This window comes from Erpetoichthys calabaricus, chromosome 6 (assembly GCF_900747795.2).
Source record: "Erpetoichthys calabaricus chromosome 6, fErpCal1.3, whole genome shotgun sequence".
In the NCBI taxonomy this organism is placed as follows: domain Eukaryota; kingdom Metazoa; phylum Chordata; class Cladistia; order Polypteriformes; family Polypteridae; genus Erpetoichthys; species Erpetoichthys calabaricus.
Window position 1 is genome coordinate 73,943,133 of NC_041399.2, and position 12,660 is coordinate 73,955,792.

Genomic DNA, 12,660 nt, shown 5'->3' on the forward strand with positions numbered 1-12,660 from the left:
GATTTTCAAGCACCTACTATTTGCATTTTGTGGTCTGCATCTTTAAGAGAGCTGAACATCAAGGGAAGGACTTGAGTACTTTATGCCTGCTCTCATCATAAGTGGAAGTGGCATTATTGAAAGCAAAATTGTGAGTAAACGATAATTCTCTTTCTGGCAGACATGCAACTTACAAGTATTTTAAAGAATTTGGGCAAAGGAAGTTGACTTCTCAGTGCTCAATGATTACAACAGAAGTTTAAGTGATGTAAAACTGAAAAATGACTCTCTAAAATAGTGACTATCTAGTACTTACATTTTATAAATTATGATTTTGTATGTTACTGTCAATAGCAAAAGAGGCTCATACCTGCAAGGTTAAGAGCTACCTGTTACAGATATACAAATGCAAATGTGTACATACATGCATTATATTACTCGTATACTACTGAAAGCTGTTGCATGTAATTTTAAAGAAGGCATCATGTGATGCACTCTCTTTTTTTTTTTTTTTTTTTTTTTTTTTTTTTAAAGAGAAATCAAGTTATTATTTAAAGAATTGGTAGGTAGCTGCCAAGAATGCATGTGTGAGAACATTCATGTGCACTCTGCATCTACATCATGTGACAAAAAAAAAGCATTTATTAAAAAATCTGTTAATTGTCTCAACTGAAAATTAACATTGCTTACAAAAAACAATGTATTTAATACTATTAATAATATTTTAATAAAATCTCCCCCAAATTGCAGAATTTTATTAAAAGATATAAGCCTAGCTGGGCTGATCTGTAGTTTGATATGTAATTTACTAAATTCTTTCAGATGCTGTCCCAGAGGTTAAAGAGGCACTTCTCTACAAGGTGACAAGAAAAAAAAGATAGTTAAAATGACTAACAAGTTTTTAACAGTCCAGAAAACACGTGAGAGGTTGAATTGTGAGGTACCAAAGTTTTGCTTTTGGAAGCTAAAACACAAATGATTTTGGTGTAAACTACACAGCTGTCTCTCAACATAAGATTATTATTTCAAGATGAGCTTATTTTAATTCCATATCTATTTCTTTGCTTATAACAAGGGGTTAATTTTTAAGTGTGAATGAACTTTAAACCTCAAAAGTGAATGTCGTCGGGTCATGTTACTGCATCACTCCAAGGTGAGCAGGCCTTGGAAAGAACTATGTCCAACTATAAATGTTAATGTGGAAAACTGACATAGCTTTTCGAGACAACTGCCAAAGAGGATTTTCCTCATAGCATGTTCTCTTTGGAAAAACTGAACAAAAAGGGTTGGAGATTTTCATCCAAATTCTAATTTCAAATTCTGAGTTTAGATACTTGCCAGCCTGACGTGTAAGACTGGCTATAACACTACATTGAGTTTGTAAATAGTTATCAAGCTCTCCACAATTACACTGCCAATAAAGAGGACCAGTAATAGTACTTCAAAATGAAAAGAACGAGAAAAAAAAAAAAAACAACAACAAAAAAAAACCAAAAACTTACAGTTGGAATACAGAGCTTGCTCAATGGATTTCCATCTAGAAGATATGATCCATTAAATGTTACATATTCGTCATAATACTGTGGTGCTTGTGGAATAACACTACATAATACTTTTCTCTTTTCTTCAATTTTCTTTCGGATGTGCAGAAATTCATAGTAAGGGTTTGCTCTGTCTGTCTGGTAAGGCTCAATATCTTCCAGCTTTAGAGAATCCACAATAGCAGCAAGGGACTGCTGTGTTTTTTCTTTAGCCTGCTGCAGAGAGGGATTAACTTGTACAGGCTGAGGCACTCTTGGCATCTTTCGCTTTCTGGGATGGTGCACTTGAATCTCCTCCTCATCTGTTAATTTATTTTTTGTTTTGACATATGCAGGAGAGTCTGAATCTTGAGCAGAAGTACATTTTAATTGGCTTGCTTGTGAATTTGCACGGGTCCTGGTGATTCTATAAGAAATATCCTGTTCTAGCTTATCATCATGTCCTGTTTCTTCTGAGGTGAATTCAACTGCTTCGGTCTTTATTTCTGCTACCGTTTGCATCGGACAAGTTGTATCAGAGAGCATATCAAGAGTTCCTTCTTCAAGGGACAACTCTTCTAAATTATTCTTGCTGAGGAATTCGGTGTTTTCTAGAACTGTTTTTGCCTTTTCATCCATATCAGAACTGTTTTCTGAAGCAGCTGAAATCTTAACAGCAGCACTCGATTTATCAGTGTGATGTGCATTTGTGCTGCTAGCGTCCATTTCAACGTTTGATGCGAAATTAGATGATATAATTCCAGTATGGCTGTATGTATCAGATTTTACCTCAACATCACTTTTTAAAATATTGTTAGCCACAGTTTTACGTGAAGAACTTTCAATGACAGTTTTGACAGATTCCTGCAGAACTGTACTCACAGGACAAAGTAACTGTTGTGAGTCACAACATTCTAATTTAACAGTATCAGGTTTGGCAGGGGAACCAAGTTCTGTGTTTTGGTCTTCAGTTCTTTCACTTGGACTTAAAGTCCTTTCACTTATCTTGACACAAATTTGGTCTTTCATAGCCAGCCGAGGGGATGGATAGCCATCTTCCAGCAATTCAGGTCTTTCCTCACAGGTGCCTGGCTGAAATTCCAGGTGGTCAATGCAATTCCCATGCTGCACCTTTGTTTGCAGGACTGCAGGATGAGATAATTTCATTTCAGACTCCTTCAATGACATGGAACTAATGTTTTCCTGCTTTATGTGGTCACTGGAAAGCATATCATTTGGCTTCTCAATCAAGACACTTTGTAAAGGCAGGCTGATTGCTTCTGTCATAGGCTGCAGATCTACTCTACACATCTTTTGTAATTTTATTCCAGCATTTTGGTTATTTTCAGATTCACAACGAGAGACTTCCTTGAGATTTTCACTTTGTAGTGATGCAAAATCTATTGATGTTGGGGTATGGCTGGTCTCTAAAACAGGTTGTGGAACATGTAGTGAAGAGTGACAAGTAAAATCATCTATGTATGTACCTCCTTCTACTTTGTCTGCTGCAGTATTACAATTAATTGTATGTACACTAGTCTGACTGTCTTGACTTTCATGTACTGGTGCTATAGTTCTTTCTGTACATTTGTGTTCATTATCAGAATACGTCCATATGGCTTGCTTTCGATCTTCACCTCTCAGAGGGCTGCTGGTTACAGATAATTTACTATCATCTGCTGAAGTCAGCCTTACACATGTTGTCTGTTGCGTACTAGACACCATTGACTTCCCTTCCTGTGAAAGTTCAAGTATACCACTTTCATTTTCTTTTTCTTTTTCATTAATGACAGGTGATTTACCAGCATTAAAATAAGATGGTTGTGATGAAGGCAGTGGTGCATCTGAAGCCTCAAATGCAAAGTCAGAATCAATATCTGCTCCTGGCCGGGGTACTGTTGTTGCTATTTGGCATGAATCTTCTGAGCTTGTCATGGAAGTCATGGAAACGGATCTTGAAATCAAATTAGATTTTTCATTGTCAGGCCTGGGAGAACGAGTCAAGTTGCAGTCTGTGCCTAGATTAGCTTTTCCAGTGCTTAGCAAACATTTTGCATCTAAAGAATAAGACCTAGTGCTTGTGGCATCTTTTAGTACTTTTTCTCTATTATTGTGAGTCTCAGAGCCATCTGTGCTTTTAGACCAAAACAGTTCCTTATTATTGAATGTTTCAGAAGGGGAGCTTTTTGATCTATCTTTAATTTTTTGTTTGTTAACCTCCACCCCAGGTCTATGTCTCATTCTGTCTCTTTCCTTCTGTTTTATTTTTTCCTTATGTTTTCTGTGCCACTGCTCAATTTCTAAATCTTTGAGACTCAGCATTCTCTCAAAACTGGTCTGCATTAGATCATCATTTACAAGTCGCTTTTCCTTTGGTCTCATATCTTTGGCAACTGGAGATGGTTTAAGCTTCAGCTTATCAACTTCTGATTCATTTGTTTTTAGTTTATTGGGTTTGACTATTTGAGTCTTATCCTTGTGCTTGTCCCTCTCTTTGTAACGGTCAATTTCTCTATCCTTTTCCCTTCTGTCTTTCTCAGAGATTTTGACTGCTTCATCTTTTGGTTTTTCCTTTAAAGACAATGCTTTTTCATGGCATGCCTTGATGCTTTCTGTTACAATGTTCTTCTTTTCCTCCAAACTTACTTTTGGATATACTGAAGATGAAACATCTCTGATTTTGTCCTTTTTCTTTTTGTCATGTTCTTTTTCTTTCATGCGATCATATTTGCTTATATCACATCCTCGATCTGTTAGCTTTGATTTCTTCTCAAAAATATTCTTATCTTTATCCTTGCTCTCAACCAAAAAGCGCTCTCTCTCCATCTTTTCCTTATCATGCTTTCTCTCCAGTTTCTCCTTATTCTTCTTATTTTCCTCTTGTTTTTTGATAGACAGAACAGTTTTTGGCTTCTCACCTTCCTTAGATTTTTCTCCATAACAGGAGAAAATGCTTTTGTCTCTATCCTTCAATTTTTCTGAAGAATCAGAGCATTCATTTTTTTCAAAGGTATTGTGGTCACCTTTATTTTTTCTGTCTTTTTCAGACTGTTTCTTATCCAGCTTTTCTGAATCCTTTTCTTTGACAGGAGACTTCTTTTCATTTCTTTCTTTAGTTGCTTTTAAGTCTAGCTCTTGATCATTATTCATGTCCCTGTCTGTGATAACATGCTGCTCTTGTTCATCTTTCATAAGACTAAAGCCATGTGGTATTTCCTCAGTTTCCCTATCTCGAGCGGGTTTGTCATTTCTGTCCTCTTTGTCATCTTTGAAAAGGTTTTCCTTCTTGTCCCTTTTCAATTTTTCCTTGTCACGATCCTCTTTAACTCTCTTGTCTTTATTTAAATGTTTCTCTTTTGTAACCTTTTCTTCTTTAGCTGATTTATCTGACAGCTTTTCCATGGCACAAGTCTGGCCGATTTCACATTTCATTTGAAGAGGTTCATCATTTTCATCACTTTTAAAAAAGTTTTCTTTCCAGAACTCCCTATCAAACTCCAAATTTCTTGTCAGATCTTTACTGCATTCACGCTGTCTGTGCTTGTCCTTTTCCCCTTCATGATCCTTTTTGCTTTTTTCTTTCCCCTTTTCCTTGTGTTTTAACTTATGTTTTTTGATTATTTTCCCATCTCTGTCTGCCTTTCGCAATACGCCTTCTGAACTATCAAAGAATGTTACTTGATCATCATCCTTCTTGGGACTCAAATTAGTATCCTCTGCAATGATGCTTATATCCTTGTGATGGTGCTTGCTTTTCTCTTTATGCTTGAAGCTTTTACTGCTTGAGCTTTCTGTGCTGGTATCTGCATCAGTATAATGATCATAATGAACAACTTCTAAAGATAGAGACATTTCAGTTGCACTAGGAGAAAAGCATGTTTTAGTATTTTCTTGTTTAAGAGGCACTGTCTGCTTCTCAGTTATGCTGTGGTTAATTTTAGGAGATTTTACTGAAGGAAGATGAAAAAGATGAACTGAAGTATCATCTTTTGGGCTAAATGACATTTTAAAGGTATCTTCTTCTTTTGATCTTTCAGATGAGGTTTCAAGGGCACCCAAAGAAGGAAAAAATGACAACTTAGTATTTTCTTTGCCATCATCCTTTAGTTCTTGATTTTCCTTATTTTTACTTTGATTTTTAAATTTTCTCTTTACTTTACTTTTCTCTTTATGCTCCACTGCACTTGGGAAATCTTTTTTAGTCCTTAGGTCTGTTTTATAGCCATCAGCTGTAGTTGCAATAGATGATGAAGGGGAGGTTACTTTTCTCTCCTCCTCATCAGAGCTCTCATTATTACAGAATAGGACCCGTGATGGTTTATGCTTCTTTGACTTACAAATGTTATGCTGATCTGTCCTTAACGACTTTGCAATATAATTGTTCCTTCCCTTTTGCTCTCTCTCACGTTGCCTCAGTTCTCTTCTGAGGAGATGTCTATCATTTAATGCTTTGTTCAAGTCTTCCTCTTCATCATCATCATCATCATCATCTTTGAACTCATATTCATCTAATCCTGCGACTATTTGTTTGTTTGGTGTTACAAGCTTGTTATTAATGTCCTTTTCACCATCAGAATCTTCTATATTATCATCCACACTGGATGGATTTACAGATGATGGATCTTCAGAATCTAAGGGACAAAACAAAGGTTAACTTACCATAATACTGTGCAAGTCCTGATTAATCAAAAATTTGAAACATTTATTTTAAAAAAACCCAAAAAACCTCCAGCTTCTTTGTGTGCCCATTGTCAGATAGTTTAGCTAATAAATTCTCTGAGCATTCACTAGGTAGCAACAAGAATAGCTCAGACAAGTGCTGATCTTTCTCAAAATTTAGAGTAAGACAGGACTGCTGTAAGCTTAGATGCTTATTAGTAGAAACACTTCCCAAAATGTAATTTCTAACATACAAGAAAAACTTTAGATTTTTTTCAATATTCTAAGTTACAGCTGCAGAAGTACATTTTTTTTATCTTTGTATAATTATTTTGTATCATTATCATTCTCAACATAAAATGTATTCATTGAGTTCTCTCCCAAAACACAAAAAGAGAAGACACCAGGGTGAAAACCTGATCGTGTGTCCCACTAAATGCATTTTGTTTTTAGTTAATCTAGCCAGTATATTATTATTACACTGCAATTTGTATTACTTATTTCAAAGGGAAAAGAGTGGGCTTTTGTATATTGCTTGAGGACTCTGTGGAGTTTTCTTGAATAATTTTTTTGGCGATTTATTATAGGAACAGGATTCCTATAGGATGATAAAGTTTTGGCTGCAGCATCTTTCTAATGACTTTCAGAATTACACTGCCTGTCCAAAAAAAAAAGTCGCCACCAAAAAAAAGGTCACACACTCTAATATTTCGTTGGACCACCTTTAGCTTTGATTACGGCATGCATTCGCTGTGGCATTGTTTCGATAAGCTTCTGCAATGTCACAAGATTTAGTTCCATCCAGTGTTGCATTAATTTTTCACCAAGATCTTGCATTGATGATGGTAGAGTCTGACCGCTGCGCAAAGCCTTCTCCAGCACATCCCAAACATTCTCAATGGGGTTAAGGTCTGGACTCTGTGGTGGCCAATCCATGTGTGAAAATGATGTCTTGTGCTCCCTGAACCACTCTTTCACAATTTGAGCCCGATGAATCCTGGCATTGTCATCTTGGAATATGCCCGTGCCATCAGGGAAGAAAAAATCCATTGATGGAATAACCTGGTCATTCAGTAAATTCAGGTGGAAATGCTCTTACTTTCGCTATTAAACATAGACCTGAGTTCTACTGTTGTTTTTCTTCGATTTGATTTTACCAAACGTTTAAGTGATCACCGATCACGATCATTCAGGATTTTTTTCCGGCCACATTTCTTCCTCGAAGATGATGGGTCCCCACTATCCTTTCAGTTTTTAATAATGTGTTGGACAGTTCTTAACCCAATTTTAGTAGTTTCTGCAATCTCCTTAGATGTTTTCTATGCTTGATGCATGCCAATGATTTGACTCTTCTCAAACAGACTAACATCTTTTCCACGACCACGAGATGTGTCTTTCGACATGGTTGTTTAAGAAATGAGAAGCAACTCATTGCACCAGTTGGGTTAAATATCTTGGTGCCAGCTGAAAGATAATCACCCATGCAGTAATTATCCAATAGGAGGCTTGTACCTATTTGCTTAGTTAAATCCAGGTGGCGACTTTTTTTTTGGCCAGGCAGTGTATATACTATAGTTGTAGTATAGACTATAGTGAGGTGCGTTACTGAGTAACACCAGCTATGTTATATGGGCTGGAGACAGGGGCATGGACAAAAAGACAGGAGACAGAACTGGAGGTGGCAAAGTTAAATATCTTAAGATTTACATTGGGTGTGATGAGGATGGACAGGATTAGGAATGAGTACATCAGAGGTTCACCTCAGGTTGGATGGTTTGGAGACAATGCCAGTGAGGTTAGATTGTATTGGTTTCGACATATGGAGAGTTTAGAGATGCTGGGTATATTGGGAAAAGGATGCTAGGATTGGAGCTGCCAGGCAAGAGGAAAAGAGGAAGGCCTAACAGGAGGTTTATGGATGTGGTGAGAGAAGACATGCAGGTGGTGGGTATGACAGAGCAAGATGCAGAAGACAGAAACATATGGAAACAGATCTCACATGAATTGGAAAAACCTAGTAAACTGCCATTTTTTTTTTTTCAAATTTTTTTTTTTTTTTTTTAGTTTTTGTAGTTACTAGGTCTTTTCTGATGTTATAAGGTAGTAGTGAGGACCAAATGTGTCTTCATTCTGGTTATAGCACATTGGAAGAAGCTAGTATGTACACAGTACATGACCAATGAGGAAAGTCCGCCTACCAATGAAAATGTCGGATTACGATCATATGATTCAAAAGCTGCGACTGTGTGATTTAAACAGCAGCAGGTGTTGAATCATGGTCGGGGGGGGGGGGGGGGGGGGGGGGTGGAAACACAATATTGTGTACGTGAAGCTCAGGAAAAATGAAATCTCAAGGTCAGATTTTAGCAGAGTTCGGTAGGAATATTTATGGAAGTCAAACATCAGCTGGGACAGTTCAACAGAAGCAGCTGTATAGACAGCTTGATCTTGGGGATGAAGCGATAAGCCAAACGACTGGCACGGACCCTTTATTGTCTAATCAACTCTGCAGCAGATTTAGTACTTCCGAAAGCTCTGTTACCCATCCAGCTAGTGTGACAGAGGAGACGCAATCTGCCAGCGAGTGTTGCAAGAACCGAGAGCCGATTCCAGCCACCAAGAGAAAAAGAAAATGTGCCAGAACTCAGAACAAGCAAACAGCGGCCCACCTGGAGAATTATTAACTTCTACCACCATATATGAGCTGCTGAAAGAAAAGTTCTGAGAAACTGACAGAAAGTCAAAGACATGCAATAAACATATGTACTGGGGCTCAACACTTGGTCAGTGGCAAAATTTCCTGGACAGTTTTGTAAACATTGTGAATGTGAAGAGCTGCTGTGGTGACACAACTACATCAGATCTTTGGGATATCAGGTCACTGTGGTACACACTACCACATTCTGACGGAGTTAAGCTGATTGTATGTAAGCAGAAGTTTTTGCATACTCTTGGGCTTAACACTAGAATCCCTGAAGTCTATGAAAAAACTTGTAATGCCGAACCACCTTAAATTCCCTCGCACCTCCTCATCAGGTGCACATGTTTTTGTTATACGTGCCTTTTGTGAAATTGTTTATTTGATATTTGGACTTCAATCTACACACATTATACACTTCACATGAGCATTTTGCCAATTATTAGTAGACCATGAAAAAAGTTTGTTCTAGTTATGCGTTCATCACTTCTTGCCTCGCATTTCCTGTCATTCTACGTTAACAAATATCGTCGTTGACACAGAACACACATGAAATGTATGTGTTCCAAACAACAATATATTATTTACTCCATACAATTCAAGGCACCTCACACCCAGATAAACAGACTTGAGCTGGGAGAACTTTGTGTATAACTAAAGCTGCTTCAGTGGGAAATGGGATAGCAGACTGCCTGCTTCTGGTGCTGAGCGACAGTTTGCAAAACAAAAAAGACACCGATGAGGAGGTGTGAGGGAATTTATGGTGGCTCAGCATTACAAATTTTTTACGTAGGCTTCAGAGATTCTAGTTTTAAGACAGATGGAGTTGTAACAGAAAGCTGATGTCAATAACCCATTAACCAAAGACAACTGTGGCCAGAATGGACCATCTAGAAAAGCGGATCGTGAGGAAGGGCGACAACACATCAACAGCTACCATCCTCAGGTAAGATACTTGGATGGGCATCGGAGGATAATGGACGTGTTTGCGGAAGAGAAAAATCACATTTGGTGAACCATCACAAGATGAATTTGACACGTGCTGGATTTGAGATGCACAAGAAAGAAGCAGACCACAGCCATGAGACCTGTGATATTTGGTGTTCTGCAACCTTTAGACTGAGCAGGAGCAGCTTGAGAAGAATATCAGAAATCAGTGATGGAAAAATCAGGAAATTAATGTGTTTTTGCTGTTGATATGCAAAAAGTTATACTACTATCAAAAATGACCAAAAAGGAACATTTCTTGTGAGAAGACTGGCTGCTTTCAATGAAACGTTTGCAGGGATTTCTGATCAGCCAGACTGTGTTTGTTTATGGCATGAAGGGCATAACAACAAGGGCATTCAGCTGGTGATGTTGCATCCGCATATATGCAATGTTTGTCGCAATGTGGGTCTGACAATGTGATATTTTAGGATGAAAACTGTACAGCTCTAAATAAGAATTGGACTTTGTTTTCATCTCAGTAGACAGTACGAAAGGCAAAAAAAGTTGCCATGCCTTTGTTGTCTCAACTGTGTGATGCATCTTTCAAGATAGGCTCTCATTCAGTGCTTTGCAAGCAGTCGTTCAATGAGGCTGCACAGAAGTGGACTTTTTGTGTCAGAAATTTGATATTAACATAATGCCTGCAGGATGCAACCAAACCCAAGGGTCATTCCACTTGCTAAGAAAGAAGCCTCAAATTCAAAGCACAAATTCTGGTTTGATTTGACTGTCAATGAAGCCAATAATGACTTGATAGACCATGTTGAATAATGTCATTTTTTAATATTTAGTTTTTTTAATTGTATGTGTGTGTTACTTGAGCTTCATTTCCATGTAGGGAATGTTGAATGAACTGCATAACAAGATTGTGTCGTGTCTTGCAACCTGAATATTTATATTTATCCTACGTTATATTAACATTTACTTTTCATTTTGGAAATCATCAGTGAATTTCATTATGTTTTACCACTGCAGTATTGGCATGTTGACTGATATAACCACTTTTCTGTCACCGGCCTAGTTCTACTTTGATAATTATTGTGCTGTACAAGACTGAGTTCTGAGTGCCACTCCATTATTCTGTCATGCTTGTTTGAGTTCAGGTTTTTCCTTGTTATATGCCTATTGAAATTGTGATATCATAATTTCTTGTGATGGCATTTATTCGTTATTCAGTAAGAACTGAAGTCTGTTTTCTACACTGCATATTATCACTGACCATAATTAATGGAGTTAAGTGATTGTATCACAGTCTATTTGCCATAATGTTTAAATTTTGTTTTATTTTTCTATTGTGCATGTTTTTTTTCATGTTTTCGGTTTTGAATGTTAACCATAAATACCATACTGTTGTTTTTATACAAGGCAGAAACTGTAAGGTTGGATGGATTAATGCAAATACAATCACTGAGTGTAAGCACTTCCAGTGGTATTATGGTAACACTGTAGTTTAGGTACTGCAAAAATGCATCTATTACTCATATATTTTTTATGTAACAATAGCTTAACAAAGGCTATTCATCTCTGTGTAGCATGGCATATTAACAGCTGCTAAAATGACTTACTTATAAATATTACTTATTAACACACACACAAACAAACAAACAAACAAACAAACAAACAAACAAACAAACATGTTGCTCATACAATTTAGAAGTTTAAAGCAACATTTGTAACCTACAAGAATAGTTTAGTATTAAAAAGCTGGATGAAAAACACTGTGGATTCCATCTGATTATCATCTAATTCAAAACGGACTTAAAAAAAAATAATAATAAATGTATTTATATAGAGCCTTTCCCATGCTCATGGTGCTTCACAGAGTCTCAAAGAAACAGCAGGTATATGTAACATTGGCTACAGATGCTTACTGAATAGAACATTAAAACAGATACAGGATATACAAAGTCATTAAACAGAATAAAAGACAATAAACCAGAGTAAAATACTAAATTCAATACTAAAAAGGAAGCCTAAGAAAAAGATCTGTACAAACTATACTGAGCATTTAGACAGAAAGGAAGACAAAGAGGAGGTAGAATGTCAGGTTAAGTTAAAGCCTTTCTGAACAGATGAGTTTTAAGTTGTTTTTTAAAAGAATGAATGGAGTCAGCTGATCTAATTAATTTAGGGGGGTCATTCCAAAGTATGGGTGCTATACAGCTAAAGGCTGTCTCCCAGAGTTCAGGTTAGTATGGGGCACAGCAAGATTGCCAGAATCACAAGATCTGAATGGGCAAACAGAAGCATAGTGATGTAGAAGGTCACTGATATAGTCCGGTACAAGGCCATTAAAAGCTTCGTAGGTCACTAATTGAATTTTTTCCAATCCTGTAAGATACAGAGAGACAATGGAGGCGAAGAAGTATGGGTGTTATGTGCTCGCTGCTTTTGCTGGTCCATGTTAGGACTCTTGTAGCAGAGTTCTAAATCAAATGAAGCTGTGATATAAGATTAGAAGCTGCACCCACCAATATAGAGTTACAATAATCGATGCAGGAAGCAGAGCAGTTTCACAGCTGTGCTGTGCCATGAAACCAGACTGAAAGGGTTCCATCAATTATTAGAAGTTCAGTAACTGGTGAATACAGAGGCCACAACACGCTCAAGAACTTGACAGAAAAGCTAAGTGAGAGAAAGGCCAAAAATTGTCAAGATTGTCATGTCAGCATCAAGACCAGACTTTTTTCTTTTTTTTTTAATATATAAACAGTGAGGTTACAGAAGTAATTTTAAAGGTGGCTGGCACAAAGCCAGTGTCAAGGGATGTATTTATTATTTTTGCAACAGTCGGGATTATGGCATGAAGGCGAC

At 37.1% G+C, this 12,660-nt stretch overlaps 1 protein-coding gene across 3 annotated transcripts in view; it reads right to left on the bottom strand.

Moving 5' to 3' along the window:
* ankrd12 (ankyrin repeat domain 12) overlaps positions 1 to 12,660 on the bottom strand; it is a 275,819-nt gene that overhangs the window by 25,865 nt on the left and 237,294 nt on the right. For all 3 annotated transcript variants that reach the window (XM_051928869.1, XM_028803702.2, XM_051928868.1), the window contains one exon: positions 1,482 to 6,130. In XM_051928869.1, coding sequence (XP_051784829.1) covers positions 1,482 to 6,130 — 4,649 coding nt within the window. The remainder of the gene's footprint in view (positions 1 to 1,481; positions 6,131 to 12,660) is intronic.